Below are 23009 nucleotides of genomic sequence, written 5' to 3' on the forward strand. Positions count from 1 at the left end.
GACTGGGCCGCAGGGCAGTATTCCAACATGATAACGACCCCAAACACACATCCAAGACGACCACTGCCTTGCTAAAGAAGCTGAGGGTAAAGGTGGTGGACTGGCCAAGCATGTCTCCAGACCTAAACCCTATTGAGCATCTGTGGGGCATCCTCAAACGGAAGGTGGAGGAGTGCAAGGTCTCTAACATCCACCAGCTCCGTGATGTCGTCATGGAGGAGTGGAAGAGGACTCCAGTGGCAACCTGTGAAGCTCTGGTGAACTCCATGCCCAAGAGGGTTAAGGCAGTGCTGGAAAATGATGGTGGCCACACAAAATATTGACACTTTGGGCCCAATTTGTATATTTTCACTTAGGGGTGTACACACTTTTGTTGCCAGCGGTTTAGACATTAATGGCTATGTGTTGTGTTATTTTGAGGGGACAGCAAATTTACACTGTTATACAAGCTGTACACTCACTACTTTACATTGTAGCAAAGTGCCATTTCTTCAGTGTTGTCACATGAAAAGATATACTCAAATATTTACAAAAATGTGAGGGGTGTACTCACTTTTGTGAGATACTATGTATGTGTGTGTGTTGAGACAAGTATGTTAATCTTGTACCCTTTGACTCCTTTCCAGGTTCAGTCATGATCCAATTAATGTACCAGACAGTAGCATATTTAAAATCTGCTCTGACCAGCCATAGACCAGATAAACAATCTCAATGGTTACAACAAATCCACAAACTTTTTTGCTATACCAGGTTTAATGCATCTTATTTTGGCCTCTGAAATACGTTTCAGTTGTTAACTGGTCCCTGGCACGTAAATTGACAACTTGCTGAAAGGCACACTGGGTAATATGTTAATGAGATATGTATTTAAGCCTAGACAGTATTTCACATTGCGGGTCTTAGCAAATCAAACGCTCTTGTGTGATGTACTCAGCTATTTGTGTTGCAAAGGCCAACTTCAATGTTTAAGTTCACTCAACATTGTTTTTCAAATTCAACTCACACCAAGCAAAAGTAATTGGGTTGGTGGAATATGCCATGTCATCTCAACAATTTCCCAATTTCAAGTCATATATGCTACATGGACTTTTTATAAGTTGCATGTTTTCTCACATACTAGATAAGATCATGTTACTGCTGTAGCCTTGAATGGCAAATTCTAGTTGGCATATCTAATATCCTACAGGTATGCTATAGAATAACTAAACTGAACACCATTTGATGGTTGTTGGGGATATGAGTATAGGCTACAATGGTCAATGTAGAGATCACAGGCTGTACATGATCTTCTTCATGATTGAAAGACAGGTGAAAGGGATAATAACGCTGCTCATCCTGTGGCCCAGGGGATCCAGAGGTACATGCTCTGCAGGGCAACCTCTCATATCCTCTCTGGGCTAGGCGGGACGAATTCGTCCCACCTACGTAACAGCCACTTGAAGCCTGTGGCGCGATTTTCAAAACCTTAAAAATCCTATTACTTCAATTTCTCAAACATATGACTTACAGCTATTTAAAGACAAGACTCTCGTTAATCTAACCACACTGTCCAAAAACCAGCTTTTTACATTAGCATGTGACGTTCAGAACTAGCATACCCCCCCGCAAACTTCCGGGGAATTCGCTAACATTTTACTAAATTACTCACGATAAACGTTCACAAAAAGCATAACAATTATTTTAAGAATTATAGATACAGACCTCCTCTATGCACTCGATATGTCCGATTTTAAAATAGCTTTTTGGTGAAAGCACATTTTGCAATTTTCTAAGTACATAGCCCAGGCATCACGGGCTAGCTATTTAGACACCCGGCAAGTTTAGCACTCACCATAATCATATTTACTATTATAAAAGTTTGATTACCTTTTGTTGTCTTCATCAGAATGCACTCCCAGGACTGCTACTTCAATAACAAATGTTGGTTTGGTCCAAAATAATCCATCGTTATATCCGAATAGCGGCGTTTTGTTCGTGCGTTCCAGACACTATCCGAAATGGTAAAGAAGGGTCGCGCGCATGGCGCAATTCGTGACAAAAAAATTCTAAATATTCCATTACCGTACTTCGAAGCATGTCAACCGCTGTTTAAAATCAATTGTTATGCCATTTTTCTCGTAGAAAAGCGATAATATTCCGACAGGGAATCTCCTTTTCGGCAAACAGAGGAAAAAATCACAATGGCGAGGGCGGTCAGGTCACGCGCCTAAGCCCAGAGTCCCTTGATCGGCCACTTGAGAAAGGCGATAATGTGTTTCAGCCTGGGGCTGGGATGACGACATTCAGGTTTTTCCCGGGCTCTGAGCGCCTATGGACGACGTAGGAAGTGTCACGTTAGAGCAGAGATCCTTAGTAAAAGATAGAGATGGAAAAGAAGTTCAAGAAATGGTCAGACAGGCCACTTCCTGTAAAGGAATCTCTCAGGTTTTGACCTGCCATTTGAGTTCTGTTATACTCACAGACACCATTCAAACAGTTTTAGAAACTTTAGGGTGTTTTCTATCCATATGTAATAAGTATATGCATATTCTAGTTACTGGGTAGGAGTGGTAACCAGATTAAATCGGGTATGTTTTTTATCCAGCCGTGTCAATACTGCCCCCTAGCCCTAACAGGATATCATTATTAACACAATTGCCACTGTGCAATCAATATCATCATTTGAAGATTATGTGGGCATCCTCTGCTGTGATTTTCAGCCCTTTGACTCTTCCATCTCTCTTTCCTTATTCAATTAGTTGTATGTGGTTTATTGGCATGAAGTAGCCTACACAGGTGCATTTTGGCACAGCAGTATGAGAGTCTTGGATGAAAGTAGCCTAAGTAGTCAAATTACATACATTGTGCTATACTTCATTAGAAACAATGTATTTCATTAAGTCAAATGATTGGGTTAATTAAATTGCCAGTCTCTCTCTCTACCACCCACCCACCCACGCATACATTAATAGAATCGCCCAATAGTGTGTTGGAATAGGCTATTACAATAGAGAAGTGTTTCCAACTCTGGTCCGCGAGTACCCCCAACAGCATACATTGTTGTTGTACAAAAACATCTGATTCAACTTGCCAATGGCTTGATGATTAGTTGACAAGTAGAATCAGGTGTGCTTGTCCAGGGCCACAACAAAAATATGTACTGTCAGGTACTCGAGGACTGGAGTTGGGAAATACTGCAGTAGAGGATGAGATATACACTGACTGAGTATACCAAACATTAGGACCACTTGATATTGAGTTTTTTAATTTTTATTTAACCTTTATTTAACTAGGTAAGTCAGTTAAGAACAAATTCTTATTTACGATGATGGCCAAACCCTAACCCGGACGACGTTGGGCCAATTGTGCGCCATCCTATGGGACTCAGTTGCACCCACCCCTTTCGCCCTCAGAACAGCCTCAATTCGTTGGGGCATGGACTCTACAAGATGTAGAAAGCGTTCAATGGGGATGCTGGCCCACGTTGACTCCAATGCTTCCCACAGTTGTGTCAAGTTGGCTGGAAGCCGTTTGGGTGGTGGACCATTCTTGATACACACAGAAACTTTTGAGTGTGAAAAACCTAGCATTGTTGCAGTTTTTGACACAAACCCGTGCCTGGCACCTACCCATTCAAAGGCACTTAAATATTTTGTCATGCCCATTCACCCTCTGAATGGCACACATACACAATCCATGTCTCAATTGTCTCAAGGCTTAAAAATAATTATTGAAACTCTCCTCCCCTTCATTTACACTGACTGTGGATTTAACAAGTGACATCAATAAGGGATCATAGCTTTAACCTGGATTCACCTGGTCAGTCTATGTCATGGAAAGAGCAGGTGTTCTTAATGTTTTGTATACTCAGTGTATACATGTGTATGGTATCGTGAGCTTCTGAAATTGTGTCCGTTGCATAAGAAAATAACGCGGTATCTATATCCTTTGTATTGAGCGCTCCGGTGTATTCTGGTCAAGTGCTGGAAGTTGCATTGCAGGGGTGTGACTAGGCTACTTCTGCAGTCGGGAGGAACGTTCCCATAGAAATGCTTCTGTAGCGACTGTGTCATCAGGACCTCGCATCGCATGCATCTCGAGTGGGAAGGCCCCTCGTTGAATGATTTCAATTCAATACAATCGAGCGGATGCGCTGAACAGGGGTGAATCTCCATCACGTTTCCCGCGGAAAGACAGGCACCTGTGCGTTTCGATGGAGAGCGGCGAGTAAACTGAAGGGAGAGCGGTGGAGTTTACCCCCCTTCCCCCTTGCACCAAAATAAAACTCCTAGGTAAGACCAACGCTAGTCTTTCATCAAATGAATCCACTTTATTTAATGTTTGTGTGCTCGAATATGCAAACCCTTGTTCTATGAAGCGCCCATATGCCGAGTGTATGGAGACACTTTTTGTCTTATTATGTCTAACCTCTAGTTCTGCATGGATTGAGTTGTTATTGTCAATAAGAAGAACAATTATATTAATTGTATAGCATTATACCTTTATGAGTAGATCAAATGTAATTCCATTCTGTAAGCAACAATCGACCGAAACATTGATTTGCATCGCAGACAGTGACAGCTTCTCCATAAAGCTGGCCCATGCAATGTAAATATAGTACCATTATGAATAAGTATTATAATGGCGTAGAGGGGGTAACAGCATAATTGGACTGGTCACTAGCAACATATTGTAAATGCTATAGCCCACATAGGCTACTGATCCTAACAAAAGAAGATTGCCGTTTTGAAACTGCATTAAAAGTCCAATAACTGCTGTCGACTGTGGTAATTTGGTCTCGGTAATTGCAGAATAACTTTTAGTGTACTGCACTCTAACTGCAGTTGTAGTTTTACTGCACTCGGATTGCAATATTTTTTCGTAATGGAAAATATATATTATGTGTTGAGGCCACAAACGAATATTCACATTAAAGCTTATGTTTGTGTAGTGCCAAAACCCCTAGAGGGCGTACTTCTTCCTGACATTGTTTATTTCCTCTACCTGACCAGTTTGTACGTAAAACATCCTCCTATCAGGCTGCAAAGGCATCGTTTTCCTCCTTAACGCGATTAAATGGGGGGCCGCCCAAATTCCTTTTTGATAAATAGTCATACTGTCTTAAACTAATTTTCTCACCACCATGATAGGGTGGCTAATGCGTTGTGTACAGCAGTAGGGGTAAACAACAGACTGGTGCAACCTGATTGGCTGAATGCTGGACACAATGTGTTAGCCACACTAGCAAATCAAATCAAAACAGATGTTATTGGTCACATACACATATTTAGCAGATGTTATTGCAGTTGTGACGAAATGCTTGTGTTCCTAGCTCCGACAGTGCAGTAGTATCAAACAATTCAGGGGATCTCGAGGTACATGCTCCGCAGGGCAATTTCTGGGGGAGGATTTTTTAAAAACTTATTCTGGAGGCACACCATTAAAGCTAGTTAAGGAAGAATGGAGGATGTTTCATGTACTCGCTGGTCACGGGTGGTTAGGCGTGTATTGCCAGTTACGCTATATGCGTTGGGATGCCAAAGACCAGACGATATACTTTGGCAAGCCTTTGGGCTGTTTGTGAGAAGTAATCGAGTGACACAACGGAAGCCGTTCTTTCAGAACGACACTCTAGGTCGGAGCATGATCCCACGCTACCATTCTGAAAAGTTGTGATTGTTTGTTGATAGAAAATAGACTTGAATCATCTATTGTACCCAACAACCCACTCCCTAACAACCTATAGAAATTGACTGTGCGTGGGCTCTTCAGCACAAGATTGAACAAAATTTAATAAACTCCAAACTGCTGAAATAATGGCTTCGGAGCTGCTTATCAAAATCACTTGGGAAAAAAATATATACTTTTACATTGTCACAACCTGTCCTTGCCTTTGCTCTGGTATGAGACCTTTACAGAATTGGTTGTTGGGGCCTCAGGGAATAGGCCTGCTACTCCTGTCTGCTCGACCATTGATTTAACACCCACACACTCCCATGATGATGTGTTCCAATCTCTCTGTTCCTGGGCTGGAGCTGGACAGAGTAGCTAGTAAAAAAGAAGGAAGCCTGTGCAGAATAAAAATATTCCAAAACATGCATCCTGTTTGCATTAAGACACTAAAGTAAAACTGCAAACAATGTGGCAATTAAATGAACTTCATGTCCTGAATACAAAGCGTTATGTTTGGGGCAAACACAACACATCACTGAGTACCACTCTTCATATTTTCAAGCATGGTGGTGGCTGCATCATGTTATGGGTATGTTTGGAATAGAGCAAAGCACGGGCAAAATCCTAGAAGAAAATCTGGTTCAGTCTGCTTTCCAACACATCCTGGGAGACAAATTCACCTTTCAGCAGGACAATAACCTAAAACACAAGGCCAAATATATACTGGCGTTATTTACCAAGACGACATTGAATGTTCCTGAGTGGCCTAGTTACAGTTTTGACTTAAATCGGCTTGAAAATTGATGGCAAGACTTTAAAATGGCTGTCTAGCAATGATCAACAACCAACTTGACAGAGTTTGAAGGATTTTAAAAAGAATAATGTGCAAAAATTGTACAACCCATGTGTGCAAAGCTCTTAGAGACTTAGCCCGAAAGACCCACAGCTGCCTCTGTCCAGTGTCTTTGTTCTTTTGCCCATCTTTTCTTTTTATTGGCCAGTCTGAGATATGTCTTTTTCTTTGCAACTCTGCCTAGAAGGCCAGCACCCCGGAGTCGCCTCTTCACTGTTGACATTGAGACTGGTGTTTTGCAGGTACTATTTAATGAAGCTGCCAGTTGAGGACTTGTGAGGCGTTTGTTTCTCAAACTAGACACTAATGTATTTGTCCTCTTGCTCAGTTGTGCACCGGGGACTCCCACTCCTCTTTCTATTCTGGTTAGAGCCAGTTTGCGCTGTTCTGTGAAGGGAGTAGTACACAGCGTTGTACGAGATCTTCAGTTTCTTGGCAATTTCTCGCATGGAATAGCCTTCATTTCTCAGAACAAGAATAGACTGACAAGTTTCAGAACAAAGTTCTTTGTTTCTCGACATTTTGAGCCTGTAATCGAACCTACAAATGCTGATGCTCCAGATACTCAACTAGTCTAAAGAAGGCCAGTTTTATTGCTTCTTTAATCATAACAACAGTTTTCAGCTGTGCTAACATAATTGCAAAAAGGTTTTCTAATGATCAATTAGCCTTTTAAAATGATAAACCTGGATTATCTAACACAACGTGCCATTGGAACACAGGAGTGATGGTTGCTTATAATGGGCCTCTGTATGCCTATGTAGATATTCCATAAAAAATCAGCCATTCCAGCTACAATAGTCATTTACAACATTAACAATGTCTACACTGTATTTCTGATCAATTTGATGTCATTTTAATGGACCAAAAATGTGCTTTTCTTTCAAAAACAAGGAATTTCTAAGTGACCCCAAACTTTTGAACGGTAGTGTATGTAAATTAGATATTTCGGTATTTCATTTTCAATACATTTGCAAACATTTCTAAAAACATGTTTTCACTTTGTCATTATGGGGTATTGTGTGTAGATGAATAAATGTTTTATTCAGGCAGTAACACAACAAAATGTGGAATAAGTCAAGTGGTATGAATACTTTCTGAAGGCACTGTAGTTATAGATGTTTATGCAGCTATAGCACCTATGTGGACTATAGGCAGTCCTTATTGGCTTCAGTTTGGGGCTTAAGCAATAACTAAAGTGTTCCCCAACGATAATAATAGATTGCATTTCCATAGTGTTCCCTGCTAGGTCTCAAGGGATGCAAGTGTCAGCGGAAGAAGGGGAGTTGTGTTTTCACCTTGATTGATTGAGCTGGTGATTCACTGTGAGGGGGAGGCCACAGTTTCAAGATTCTCCTATCCTCTGACGTTTCAAAAGCCCTGCGCCAGCTAGCTCTCGGTGGCTCCGCGGCGCGTTGTTGCTTTTAGTTAAAAGCACAGGGGAAAAAGCTGTCAAATGTGCCGGCGAAGGAAACTATATCAAAATCAAATTTATTTATAAAGCCCTTCTTACATCACCTGATATCTCAAAGTGCTGTACAGAAACCCAGCCTATATCTGGCAACCGAAGCGAATGCGTTTGTGGCAGAGGCAAGCCGGAATAACCGCCACGCTAGGATAGGCTATTCCCTTTTCCCAGGCACTGTGGCAGCGATGCAGTTCATTTTTATTATGACTCATTGCGCGAGATTAAAGGCAAAGTTGATTTATTAGTTGTACCGAAGCCGGTGAGAAAGAAGAGCGAGAGAAGATGACGAAAGCACACTTGCTGTGATCGTTCTCTCTTTCTTGATCTCCCTCTCCCCTTCTCCCCCTCTGGCAAGGAGGAAGAGAGAGAGAAGCTGACAAAAGCACACACGTGATCGTTATCTCTTTTTTGATCCCCACCCTTCTCTCTCTCTCTCTCTCTCTCTCTCTCTGTCTCTCTGTCTCTCTCTCTCGCAGCACTGCATCCATTATATTTGATAAATGGTGTTTTAGCGTAGAGGACCAATAAAGGGAAGTTGTACACATTTTCTTCAGTAGGGGTAACACACCAGGTCCTGTTCTTTTACATTTGTACAGATAAGCACACATTTAGTACACACACACTCTGCAGTTTTTGTTGTTGACAGAAGATTGTCTTTGATAGTGCCAGGGCTCTCAACAGAAGGGCTGACTGACTAGTGTGTACTGCGTGTGTTTGCCCATGCGCTGTGTGGTCTCCCCTGCAAAGACACAGAGGAGCCAATCATGATGCTCTTTATGAGAGCCAACACAGCAGAAGTGCTAACAGGATACACACACAGTCTCTCTCTCACACACACACAGTCTATCTCTCGATCTCTCTCACACACACACACAGTCTATCTCTCGATCTCTCTCACACACACACACACACAGTCTCTCTCTCTCACACACACACAGTCTATCTCTCGATCTCTCACACACACACACACACGCAGAGAATCTCTCTCACACACACACACACACACACGCAGAGAATCTCTCTCACACACACACACACAGTCTATCTCTCGATCTCTCACACACACACACACACACACACACACACACACACACACACACAGTCTCTCACACACACACACGCAGAGAATCTCTCTCTCTCTCTCACACACACACACACACGCAGAGAATCTCTCTCACACACACACACCGGCTGTGCTCTCTTGTTCTCTGTAGGCACTGTGTAGGGCGCGGTGTCACACAGCTCCACAGGGAGGGTGTTCCCACAACAAGCTTGCTTTTCTGTCTCTGAGTCGAAAGGTTATCCTTTTCATCGACAGAAGCAAAAGAAGTAGAGTCATTGAATCATTCAGAATAATCGGTCCAGAGTTTTCGCCATATTTCTGCTTGGCGCCATCTGCTTAATTTAGTATTATTCACTGATATTTGCTTCGAGGAATATTAGGAGCTATCATATAGTTCTTTTTCACCAGCTTGATATTGTATCAGCTGTGTTGCATTGGATTGATAAGCTAACGTAAGATAATATTACCTACTTGAAATATCAAGTTATACATTTATAGTTATACATTGAAGGTGTATTTGAATTGTACACTTCTACAGCAAACTGAATTGCAGCATACATAGGCCTATGTAAGTAAGTAAAACAAAAAAGATTGAAGTTAATGGTATTGGAGATGTGGTATACAATATTACAGTCAAGCAGTGTTAACAATGGAATCCACATTAGCGGAAACAACGCCACTGTCCGTCCCACGGCCGTTGTTTTTGTTGTGTTGACGAAGCAGAGGTGAAAAATATGCAGTACATATTCTGGTGTTCTGTGGCACGTGCAATGATGTCAGAGTGAAACAACGTCAGTAACAGAAATGGCAGTTTCACCATTAAGAACGTCAGTAACAGAAATGGCAGTTTCACCATTAAGGATGACAGCTTTAAGCAGTCTCATAAAGTAAGGCATATGGCTGTTGTAATATCTGTCAGTCCGAGTAGGGGGATTGTTTAGTTTGTGACTGGATCGGGTCGATCTGTCACTGACATGGCCTCTCGTCTGAGGCAGCCATATGCTGTAATCCTGATAATAGATGTTATAAACAGTCATGACAGTGGATGTCAGTGGAATTGAACAGAGCAGCTAGGCACTAACCAACTACTGTGTAAGGTTAGCCATAGTTTGTCATGAATGTTTATGACCTCTTATGTCATTATTATGCCCACGATATGAAGAGTACCAGTCAAAAGTTTGGACACCTACTCAAGGTTTTTTCTTTATTTTTACTATTATTCTACATTGTAGAATAATAGTGAAGACATCTACACTATGAAATAACACATATGGAATCATGTAGTAACCAAAAAAGTGTTAAACAAATCAAAATATATTTAATATTCTTTAAAGTAGCCACCTTTTGTCCTGATGACAGCTTTGCACACTCTTGGCATTCTCTCAACCAGCTTCACCTGGAATGCTTTTCCAACAGTCTTGAAGGAGTTCCCATATATGCTGAGCACTTGTTGGCTGCTTTTCCTTCCCTCTGCGGTCCAACTCATCCCAAACCATCTCAATTGGGTTGAGGTCGGGTGATTGTGGAGGCCAAGTCATCTGATGCAGCACTCCATCACTCTCCTTCTTGGTCAAATAGCCCTTACACAGCCTGGAGATGTGTTGAGTCATTGTCCTGTTGTAAAACAAATGATAGTCCCACTAAGCGCAAACCAGATGGGATGGTGTATCGCTGCAGAATGCTGTGGTAGCCATGCACATTAAGTATGCCTTGAATTTATAAAAGATCACTGACAGTGTCACCAGCAAAGCACCCCCGCACCATCACACCTCCTCCATGCTTCACGGTGGGAACCACACATGCAGAGATCATCCGTTCACCTTTTCTGCGTCTCAGAAAGACACAGCGGTTGGAACCAAAAATCTCAAATATGGACTCATCAGACCAAAGGACAGATTTCCACTGGTCTAAGGTCCTTTGCTCAGGTTTCTTGGCATAAGCAAACCTCTTCTTATTATTGGTATCTTTTAGAAATGGTTTCTTTGCAGCAATTCAACCATGAAGGCCTGCTTCACGCAGTCTCCTCTCAACAGTTGATGTTGAGATGTGTCTGTTACTTGAACTCTGAAGTATTTATTTGGGATATTTCTGAGGCTGGTAACTCTAATGATCTTATCCTCTGCAGCAGAGGTAACTCTGGGTCTTCCTGTGGTGGTCCTCATGAGAGCCAGTTTCATCATAGCACTTGGATGGTTTTGCAACTACACTATTAGTGAATATTAGTTGTAAAGTACCCATGAGATGTAGAGGATTGAGCAAATTCAGAATAGATGGGCCAAGTACTTTAGTATGCAAATTTGACACTACAACTGAAATGTTATTATGCTAATTATTTCCAGAACAAGGACTGTAATGCCACAGAGTTTTCAAACCTAGAGGTTAAACATCGCGATACTTCCGGGAAGGCATCGCAAAGCAGACTCGACAGACCCGACTAGAGTTTGGGGTTTGGCAAGTCAATGGGAGAAGTGACATTGTTTTTCTAAATCTAAAGGCAAAACCTAGATTCAAGCCAATGTATTTAGTTGCTGAAAATCTCATTACTACTGCCTTGTGAAAGTGACAAACTAACTCGTTTTCATTTTCGCCAAAAACAACTTAATATCGAAGGAGTGCCTTTGATTTGACGGCCTGCACATGCAGAGTTCGGCACGACACGACAGTTAGACCCAATTATGTGTTTCTGCCCTTTAACTATACTAGCTAACATTGCTATGACATGTATGACCGGGGATTTCTATTGGGGAAGCAGTTTTCTATGCCTCTTTATTTCAATTCTCTTTGGTAATTAGTTTAGCAAAATGCCCTCTCTAACAAAGCCCTGATACTTATTGGTTTGGAGAAAAACCCAGGATGCAGTACTTAATCATCATGTTCGGTGTCAATCACTGGAATCAATAGTTATTATTCCAATCCATTTTTCATTGGGCTTGACCCTGGCAATTGAAATTCAATATATGCCTGCCAATACACAGCACCAAATGACATTGTGTGGAGACCTTTTCTTCCTTGTCTCTCTGTCTCACTCAGAAGGGTTCACTAAGGAGAATAGAGGTTTTAGCCCACACAGCTTTTTGTCTCTTGCTTTCTGATGCTCACTTTCTCAGTCCCTCTATCTGTATCATTATTTCCCTCCCTTCCCCCTCTCTCCTCCCTCTCCCTTGTGAAAGGAAGCTTCCACTAGCCTGAACTAACCTGATTAAGCCTAGTCCAGATCAGTTTGTGAAAAGTCAGACTATAGATGAGAGAGACAGGCTGTAGTCTTCACAGCTGCCAGAGGCAAGTTTAGCAGAGCCCACCCCTCGCTCTCTCTCTCTGTGCTACAGTAGGACCCTACTAATGGCATTTCAGCAGCTGTCATTTGCCTGCACTGCGCCAGCCAATTTAATTATTTACTTGGGCTGCCCTGCATTTACAAATCGCTCAGCAGAATTGAGTGATTTCTCCCCTACCTCCTCATCCCCCCTTCTATGTCATTAGTGTAATGTTCCTGTTTACTCTAAAGTCATCCGCATACACAGGTTGGGTTTGCTTCTAGCAGAACTCGGCTAGGGGAAGCGAACATCTGTGCTCACATACTCCCTTATTAAAAGACCTTCGCTTTAAAAACAAGAAATATTACTGCTTGAGACGCCATAGCAACAACATAGCCAGTATACTTCCTCAAAACAATAGAGATTAATCAATAAATCTGTAATACATTTTGACATTTTTGGTGCAGATGTTTGGTACAGTATTTCTCAAGTGAAAATATGTGCATGAAAACTAGTCATCTTCCGTTGAATGACAACAAACACTTAAAGTTCCTACTCCTACTAGGAGTAGTACTGTTGACCAACCACCGCTGAAGGGGGTGTAGATTTCAGCTACCGAACTTCGACTTGCTACAAGAAAAAAAATAGTGTGCACAAACAGCCCAAAAAAAACCTGCCGAAGACCAAAACTAACAAAAACTTCTAAAGATTCCGTCATAATATATGTGTGAACAGTTTCGACTGGGAAACATACCGTAAGCTTAAGCCTCAGTCTAGACGGAGTTGCAGGGCGCTTCCAAAGAGGGGGAGGGATGGTGGGTGAATGACTCATACTGAGGCTGCCATTTTTGCTGTTTACTGCACACCAAATTTGCGATCGGAATTTTAACACCCACAGTGTTAAATTGAACACTTTCTTAGAAATGATCTGCCCATCTTAAATAGTGTTAAACCAGGGCTCTCCAACCCTGTTCCTGGAGAGCTACTGTCCTGTAGGTTTTCACTCCAACCCTAATCTAGCACACCTGACTCTAATAATTAGCTAGCTGATAAGCTAAATCAGGTTAGTTACAACTGGGGTTGGCGTAAAAACCCACAGGAGGGTAGCTCTCCAGGACCAGGGTTGGAGAAACCTGTGTTAAACTAACAGTTTTCAAAGTGTTGATAAACTAAAACCCCAAGAGTGTTGGGTCCATAACACCATGGGTGCAAATTACGACTTAAATTAACACTTTATTAGAGCTGATGCTGTTACACTTTCTCAGTGTTTGGGAATTAAAACGTGGTGTTACAATAACTTGTTTTGGGGTGTTGTTTTAACACTGTAGGGTGTAAAGCCTTATTTGCATATTATTTTAGAGGGTGTCTTTTGTGTGAATTTTAGAGGTACCAGTACCACCCATGACTGTGTGTGCTAGTGACAGACATGATTTTTGCAGTCCCGTATCCTTCACCGAGTGAGTGCCAAATTACATTATTTATGACAATATATATAAAAAAATTCACAATACCATACTTCGACAGCCTAGTTTTACTCTAATACAGTGGTCTGAAACTCCTGGTTTACAGGCCACATCGGCAAGTCACATTATGCTGGCTTGCAAAGTGTTATATAATTCCAATGGAATCCTTTGGATTCAACAATTGGAACTGTTAATCACCCGCAACTGCAGTTAAAAAGACTGCCAGGATAGGGAACATTGATAAATGAAATAAATCCAACCAATTACAGATTGGATTAGTTAAAAAAAATCTGTTATTTTTCTTTGTGTAGTATAAGATACATTAATGAATCAATGTGCATGCAGAAACATAGATATTAAAACAAACTATTCTAAAAAGCAACCTGCAACGAAGCCTGCTGGGAAATGTGATGTCTTTTTCATTCTGAGAGAGTAAATGGAAATGAACTCAACACATTGATGATTCCACTGTGATTCAAAGAAAACTTCATGTATTCACCTCATGTGGTGTCAATTTCAATCCCACTGGTGTTAAGCCCACTAGAATCAACACCGAGATTTTAACACCCGCAAATTTGCTTGTGTTGATATTGCGATACAAAAATATTGTGTTGTACTTTACCTTGAAAGACATGCTCTGTCTATATCCAATATTAAAACTTCTCTAATCTGTCTTAAAGGATCTAGTGTCATTATATGCATGCTAACCGAACACAGCATCTGCATGTGTCATGATCAGTAAATTGGTTGTTATGAGTGCTTATGGCAAGATTAAGCTGATGTCATGCTCAACATTGTAATACAGGCTTCTGGACAATAACCAGTTCAATAAACTGTAGTAAATAGAGCACTCTTTAGCTGTTACTTCTACTATGAATCTATGTTTTACTGTATTATGAAGGCATACATAAGTCTTTTTTTTATTTATATGCTGGCACAAGGAGACAGAAATATTTATGAATGTTTTTAAGTATTAATACACTATTGTATTATATATGACAAACCACCAATAATGACTTATGAATGTAATTATGGTATTTGTGCATTTATAAAGGATGACATTATAAGGGAGCTGTGAACTGTTATGAATGTTCATAGCATGTCTTATAATGCACTTTGAGTGATGAAGCGTCTGTATGTAATCCGTTACGAATGCACTTCTAGCCTTTATATGCACTTATAAAGGATGATATAAGGAGCACTTATGATTGCTTATACTGTACCTAGGATTACTCTTGTAATGTTTATGCTTATGCGTATAGTGCAATATGTATGTAACAGAAGCCATTATAATGCATTCATAATGCATTATACACTGGTGCATTCAACAAAGAACAAACTAGTGTTCTTTTGTTTTTAGGCTGGTGGCTGTACAATGTCCTCAGCACAGGGCAAGGATATATCGGACTACCATATCAGCGGTGAGTCTGTGTGTGTGCGTGGCCCCACGATGCCCCATCCATTCTGATGTTTCATGCTGCTTGGGCACACACAGCAGAGCCACCGATTCAGTCTGTTTGTGTGTGTCCTTAAGCCAACCCTTCATAAGAACACTTAAACAAGGCTTTGACATACCCACATTAAAAAGACCAAGGTATTCCATAAATTGCCTGTTTGCTGCTTTGAAAAGGCAATGTGAAACTGTCCGCTTTGGGCATTCATAATAAGTCATTTTTCTTAAGAGAGAGACGGCAGTAACAGTTGATAATGGTTCTTTCAAGTCGAATGTGTGAAATGTGTTTTTAGGTGCAAATGAGAATGCTGTTTTTGTTGGTAACGAGTCATCAAATGGCACTCATTGTGTTATGAATGTATAGTGTTATAAAGGTTTTATCAAGCACTTCTTCGTTTGATGATACATTACAGTAAATAGTGGACATAATTTGCTTAACAAACAAATGTTATTTCCCCTCAGTGGTCCGAGCTCCCCCCGAATGGGAGGTAGGGGTGTTCGTGGCTGGGTTCCTCCTGTTGTTGGCGGTGGCAGGAGTCAACCTCTGGAAGTTATGGAAGTCTGGCTCCTTTCCTGCACCCTCACCCTTCCCAAACTTTGACTACCGCTATCTACAAGAAAAATATGGCAACTCCTTCTCAGAAGCGCGGCAAAAGGTCAGAGTTTATTTAAAGTCCATTGATACAACATTGGGAGATAATGTTGAAAATACCAAGAATTCTCGGTTTAAACTTAATTCAAAGGATACCTACATAAGGACTTCATAGCACATTAGTAAGCAGCATATTCATAAATAAATCAATAAAAAAATCTTAGATGTATGGAAACCACCACTACAATACACAAGCCACTAACTTTATACATTTGGGGTATGTTGTAAACAGGCTACTTCCTATATTTGAGCTCTTATTGGTCCATGGGAGTCGAGGAAAATGTTGTAATATTATATTTTAGTCTTTAAGGGCGTAAACACTATTATTTCAATAGAACATCTTGAGTTGTTACATTGAAAGATACTGATCGAATTGGTAGTTTTGTTAACTTTTAAACATCTTTAAAAAAAAAAATGCTGTCCTACCTTTTGATGTTACTACCGAAACATACACATTAAAAGACTGTAGAATGGATGTGCCTTAAGCTACACCCCTACCAATATCACCAGGTGATGAGATTGTACCCCTCTCAAGCATGGTCACATGGTGAGTAGTCTGTCTGCCTGCATTGTCTTCATGTGTTTTTAACAAGTGTCACTACCAAACATCTAATATATGTTTGGGACTAAAATATATGTTTGCTGGGATGTACATTTGTTAGCTGGGGATTCTATAAAGTAAAAAATAAGTACAAGTTATCCAAACCAAAATGGACGGTTACAACTGAAACAATTAACACCATTTAGATATATAGAGGTGCCCTCTTTGTATCTGTGCCATTATGGTGTCTGTGACAGCACGGGCAGCGCCATTGAGGCTATCTCCATTTTTAAGTTGCATGTGCCATGCTCTACCAATTGAGCTACAGAGGACCACCATGTGGGTAGCGGACCAGTATCACAAAATGAAAATAATCCTTAGTGATACATTGACCCATCTTTTGCAATAAAAATACATCGGTGATAAATAATTTTGGGGGTAAGTGCTAGAGCTTGGCAATATGGAGCAAAACTCATAAATACAATACATGTAACTATTTTGCTCGATAACAACAAATACCAAAAAAAACGATGTATGGACAGTTACTTTACATTCGCGGCAGGTCTCTAGACAATTTGTTTCCAGTGCCAAGAAAGACAACTGAGGCGACAGCGTATATATGTTTTTATTGATTGCTACACTAAGGGATGGTACATTTCTTTCATGGGCTTAGATGCCACAAGAGCTCTTAAATCAAGGTAAAGGTCATTTCGCTTGCTAATATTCTAACTTATAAACTGATAATGAGCACCAAACACAAATGAAAGCATTATGTTAGCATGAAATGTCCCATCATTTAGTGTAGCAATCAATAAAAACATATGTTCTGCTGCCTCAGCCATACTGTCAATCTATCATCAATATGTCCACTCTTATTTATAGAGTTTATCTCATGATCCCGACAAAACAACTTTTGTTATTTACATTTACATTTTAGTCATTTAGCAGACGCTCTTATCCAGAGCGACTTACAGTAGTGAATGCATACATTTCATACAATTTCATACATTTTTTTTTTTTTCTGTGTTATGTCGTGACCATGAGAAAATGTTCTTGTGATCCCGACAAAACAACTTTTTGTTATGTCGTGATCAAGAGATAAATAATTAGTGATCACAACATATCGAGGGAATACATTTGTAATTCATATGTCCTCTCTGGACTTACGTAGTTTACAGAGAATGGTGCGACAAACAAAAAACATCCAGTCGGCGGCAGCTCATTGATGAAAGAGGTCTAAGGAGAATGGCAAGAATCGTGCAAGCTAATAGGCATGCCACAAACAGAAAAATAACGTTGCAGTACAACAGTGGTGTGCAAAACGGCATCTCAGAACGCACAACTCATCTGTCCTTGTCACGGATGGGCTATTGCAGCAGACGACCACACCGGGTTCCTACACTAAACTATCAGCTATAAACAACAAGAAGCGGCTCCAGTGGGCACGCCATCACCAACGCTGGACAGTTGAGGAGTGGAAAAACATTGCCTGGTCTGACAAATCCCAGTTCCTGTTGAGTCATGCTGATGACAGAGTCTGAATTTGAGTCCATTGCCCCTTACTGTTTGGCGTCAATGGTACAGGCTGGTGGTGTAATGGAGAATGTTTTCCTGGCACACGTTAGGTTTCCTTGATACCAATTGAGCAACGTTTGAACGCCACAGCGTATCTGCACATTGTTGCTGACCAGGTGCATCGCTTCATGGCTACAGGGGGGTCCGACCCGACGTATATCATACGGATGTGGTATTCTACTGGTGATCTTAAACATTCTCCAATCGTTGTTGAGATCTATTCTGTGCAGTGTCAGACGAGATGTAAGCCAATGTCATAGGCCTATCGTCAACCAATCACATTTTTCTAATCCTTTTGAGTTAAATTCCAGCTAAACTTGAAGAGGACAGTTTGGCCTAACTACTTTCAAAAAGCTTGCTTCTGATCAAGAGCTACAAAAGAAAGTAAATAGCCATATTAAACTGAAAGATAAGGTCATTTCGTCAAACTTGTGTGGCTCTCCGGCCATGCTCATTAGTTGCTCATTCAACATGTTTGCTGTTACTTCACTTAACCTCCCTTCCTAACTGTTTTACAATTCCTGACACCAACCAGAACTTTTCCTTGGCCAAATCTTCCCAATTTTTTATTAAATATCCACACATGTGGTCTCATTTCTGCATGACCAAAAGAGTAGGCTAGGTGCGCTTCAATTTGCAGGGGTGTAGTGCTGCCTGAGTGCCACTGATCACTGTTTGCCTGACATGTTGGAAGACATGTGCTGAAACTTTTTTTGGACACTTCTATAGAATGACCCATACAGAATATGCAGCCGATGTGCCATTGTTATCTTCATCATGGTAATACAATGACAGTTTGGCTGCTGCACAATGTTTATATCATATTATTAAATTCCCTTTAATTTGCACAACAAATCTCACTTTTGCCTGCTGTGCAAAGCACTCTGGGACATGCAGTGAAGAGGTCAATGGATAGCGACCAAAACAATGAAATGCCATGTAAACACCACCAATGCGTCCCCTCGTAGGAAATAGATCCAGAATCCCTTCATTGCTGCCCATCAAAATGTGCCTACATTTAGGCTATTGTTTATATGTGTAGTCACGCTATGTTGGGGTAAAAATCGGAGTATAATGTTTGTATAGATGTCAACCCTAATACATATGCATGTCATTGTCACCAATCAACTGCATTACACTTAAAAACATCTTCAACTACCACCACCTATTTCTATATGTTAGCTATGCTACTAAACTCAGCAAAAAAAGAAACATCCCATTTTCAGGACCCTGTCTTTCAAAGATCATTCGTAAAAACCCAAATAACTTCACAGATCTTCATTGTAAAGGGTTTAAACACTGTTTCCCATGCTTGTTCAATGAACCATAAACAATTAATGAACATGCACCTGTGGAACGGTCGTTAAGACACTAACAGCTTACGGATGGTAGGCAATTATGGCCACATGGTCTGGGGCGGTGTGTCACAGCATCATCGGACTGAGCTTGTTGTCATTGCAGGCAATCTCATCGTTGTGCGTTACAGGGAAGACATCCTCCTCCCTCCTTCCTGCAGGCTCATCCTGACCGGACACTCCAGCATGACAATACCACCAGCCATACTCCTCGTTCTGTGCATGATTTCCTGCAAGACAGAAATGTCAGTGTTCTGCCATGGCCTGCTAAGAGCCCGGATCTCAATCCCATTTCCCCCCAGAAATGTCCGGGAACTTGGGGTAACATGGGAGTGGGGTAACATCTCACAGCAAGAACTGGCAAATCTGGTGCAGTCCATGAGGAGGAGATGCACTGCAGTACTTAATGCAGCTGGTGGGCCACACCAGATACTGACTGTTACTTTTGATTTTGACCCGCCCTTTCTTCAGGGACACATTATTCAATTTCTGCTAGTCACGTCTGTGGAACTTGTTCTGTTTATGTCTCAGTTGTTGAATCTTGTTATGTTCAAACAAAATATTTACACGTTAAGTTTGCTGAAAATGAAGGCAGTTGACAGTGAGAGGACTTTTCTTTTTTTGCTGAGTTTAGTTTATATGAACGGGAGTAAGCGTATAGCTGAGATTTTTTTGAAACCCGAAAAGGAAAACCTCTAAATATTTTTCATCAAAAACAGCTAAGTATATCAATGTCGGATTTTAGTAAACTCCTTGTGGGCCTGTTAGAACATATAAACGATGCCGGATTTGACGAATATCCACTTTGTTAAATCAGCTTTTTTGAATAGGTTCCAATGACAGCGTCCTTCTTCCATCCCTCACGCAAGTTTTCAGACCCCTCAAGGAACATTTATTTTTGAGAGAGAATCTAGCACCAAATTCAGCTACTTTTCAGGCTGCCTTTGGAGAGTTTTGTCACCAGGAGTTTCTATGCTTTTGATAGCATTTAGCGACATTTCTATGGAGTGACACTTTTTCTGTATTTTGTAAGTGTGTCTACCTCCATCCATGCGTATATTCAACATAACTCACAAATGAAACTATGGTCTGTGAATATATACTGTAAATCTGTAAAAATATTTCACAAATTAAACCATAATTTGTAAAAATGTTTCATACATATTCCAAAACTGCTTGTGGATATTCATGCTGTGTTTACTGAATTTTTGATAATTCTTTTCCACTTTTGGATGTATTACAATCCACATGTGACTTGTTTCAGGAAACATATGTTGCATGTCACTACTTCACAGGAGAGGCATTTGAACGTATAACACTTTTAGGGGGGGGCAGAAATGCCTTCTGGAACATGTAAACTTTCATGTGCCTTAATTACAAACGTGTATGCCATCTGTAAATACGAATAAAATTGTTAAATTATGAGGAACCTTCCCGCTATCCATGATTGGCTGAGATAATGGATGGGCTGGACTTGCCGAGAGATAAGTTCAGATTGGTTTGCCATGTAGCATGCTTCTGTCTATAACATGAGCGGCTCAGTATGTGTAGACAAACCTTTCTACTGTGGATTTTTTAGAAAGATATCATGAAGAACTGCAAAAGAACTGTTGCTACTGCTCTCCACCTACTGGAGGAAAATCATGCCATGCTGACTCTCTCTGACTCTGAAAATGAATCAGAAATTCCTGATTTAGGTAAAAATGGTAAAAAAAGTTTCCATTGAACCAGACATTGTAGAGTCTTTTGATGACAGTGATGGGGAAGAAACTGCGACCAACAGTGTTGTCACTGAAGAAATTGACAGACTTTTGAAATCTATGGATGTCACGTCCTGACCAGTAATAGGGGTTATTTGTTATTGTAGTTTGGTCAGGACGTGGCAGAGGTTATTTGTTTTATGTGGTTCGGGGTGGTGGTTTATTTAGTAGGGTATTTGATCTATGTATTCCGGGGTTTTTGGGCACTGTTCTATGTTAGTGTATTTCTATGTTCTGTCTAGTCTTTTGTATTTCTATGTTTTGTTAATTGGGGTTGGACTCTCAATTGGAGGCAGGTGTTTTCTAGTTGCCTCTGATTGAGAGTCCTATATATAGGTATGTGTTTGAGTACTTTGTGGGAGATTATGCTGTGTATAGCTTTGTGCCTTACCAGCATGTGATTAGTCGTTGTGGTTTCTTTGTTTTGGTTCTCCTTCTTGTCCGTTTATAATAAAGAAGATGAGTGCACATTTCCCTGCTGCGTTTTGGTCTAAATCCGACGACAACCGTTACAATGGAATGCCCGATGGAAGCAAAATATGATAGCTAAGGAGATGGAGAAAATTATGGCGTTTGATTGCAAATATGCAGAGGAAGTTGAAAAGAGAACACTGAAGTCTGTCACCAGATTACATCTTCAAACTAAGGGCAACCATGGCATCTGTGAAAGAGAGGGAGAAGTGTTCATCGATGTATGCAGGTAAGAGTCTAGCTAGCTACATTTTCAGATATGAGTTTATAATTTTGTCAGAGTCGTTTCCATTGCAAGTTAAAGCGTACTGTCAGAGGGGACTCACTAGCTAATGTTACGTTTATGATCTGTGTAATAATATTATTTGTATGTCAGAAAACCATATTTATTGCTAGTTATAGCCTAATGTTAGTTAGCTAGCTAACATGGACCCTAGTTGGTTAGCTTTATCTACCTGCAGATTCATGCATGGTGGTTAGCTATGACAATCAGTTTGTTTTGCTAGTAGTATGGGTTGGGATTATTGCCGCTTTAAAAACAAATGGGAACTTGGAAATCTCCTCCTTCAGTGCAGTTAAGGCAACTGGAAACTCTGACTGGGAAAAATAGTTTTGAACAGTCATCCAACTCGGGAATTCCAACTCGGGAACTCGGGTCTCTTTCTAGAGCCTTGACTTTATTAAAAAAATGTACCCCCTTTTTCTCCCGATTTCAAGTACGATCTTGTCTCATCGCTGCAACTCCCTAATGGGCTCGGGAGAGACGAAGGTCGAGTCATGCGTCTTCTGAAACATGACCCGTCAAACAGCGTTCCTTAACACCCGCCCGCTTAACCCGGAAGCCAGCTGCACCCATGTGTCGGAGGAAACACCGTTCAACTGATGACCGAAGTCAACCTGCAAGCACCCGGCCCACGACAAGGAGTCACTAGAGCACGATGAGCCAAGGAAAGCCCCCTTGGTCAAACCATTCCCTAACCCGGACGACGCTGGGCCAATTGTGCGCTGCCCTATGGGACTCCTGGTCACTGCCGGTTGTTACACATCCTGGTATTGAACACTGCGATGCAGTGCCTTAGACCGCTGCGCCACTCGGGAGGCCCCGGAGCCTCGACTTTCTGACCTGAAGATCACTGATGTCATGATTTGACCTCGTAGTTTTCATGCTCTCTCCCTCTTATTGAAGTGATCCATGAAAATAATTTTTCATCCAAGCAGGTAGCACATGCAATATCCCAGTATGCATCTGGCTCCACCAGACCCCCGCCCAGAGCCGGCCGCAGTGTAACGTGTGTCCCTCTGTCTCCATGGTGATCAACCACATTCACGTGCAATTGGCATGCTGACTTCAGGATTGTCCACCAGAGCTGTTGCCAGACAATTGAATGTTAATTTCTCTACCATAAGCCGTCTCCAAACTCGGCCTCACAACCACAGACCACGTGTAAC

General features: G+C 41.1%; 1 protein-coding gene across 1 annotated transcript in view; it reads left to right on the top strand.

The window, feature by feature from the left end:
* Positions 1-3861: 3861 nt before the first annotated feature.
* The window catches only part of syt12 (synaptotagmin XII), a 43437-nt gene continuing 24289 nt past the window's right edge, over positions 3862-23009 (top strand). The window contains 3 exon segments of the mRNA XM_014123832.2: positions 3862-4271; positions 15114-15174; positions 15669-15862. Coding sequence (XP_013979307.1) covers positions 15129-15174; positions 15669-15862 — 240 coding nt within the window. The 5' untranslated portion in view covers positions 3862-4271; positions 15114-15128.

This window comes from Salmo salar, chromosome ssa10 (assembly GCF_905237065.1).
Source record: "Salmo salar chromosome ssa10, Ssal_v3.1, whole genome shotgun sequence".
NCBI lineage: Eukaryota > Metazoa > Chordata > Actinopteri > Salmoniformes > Salmonidae > Salmo > Salmo salar.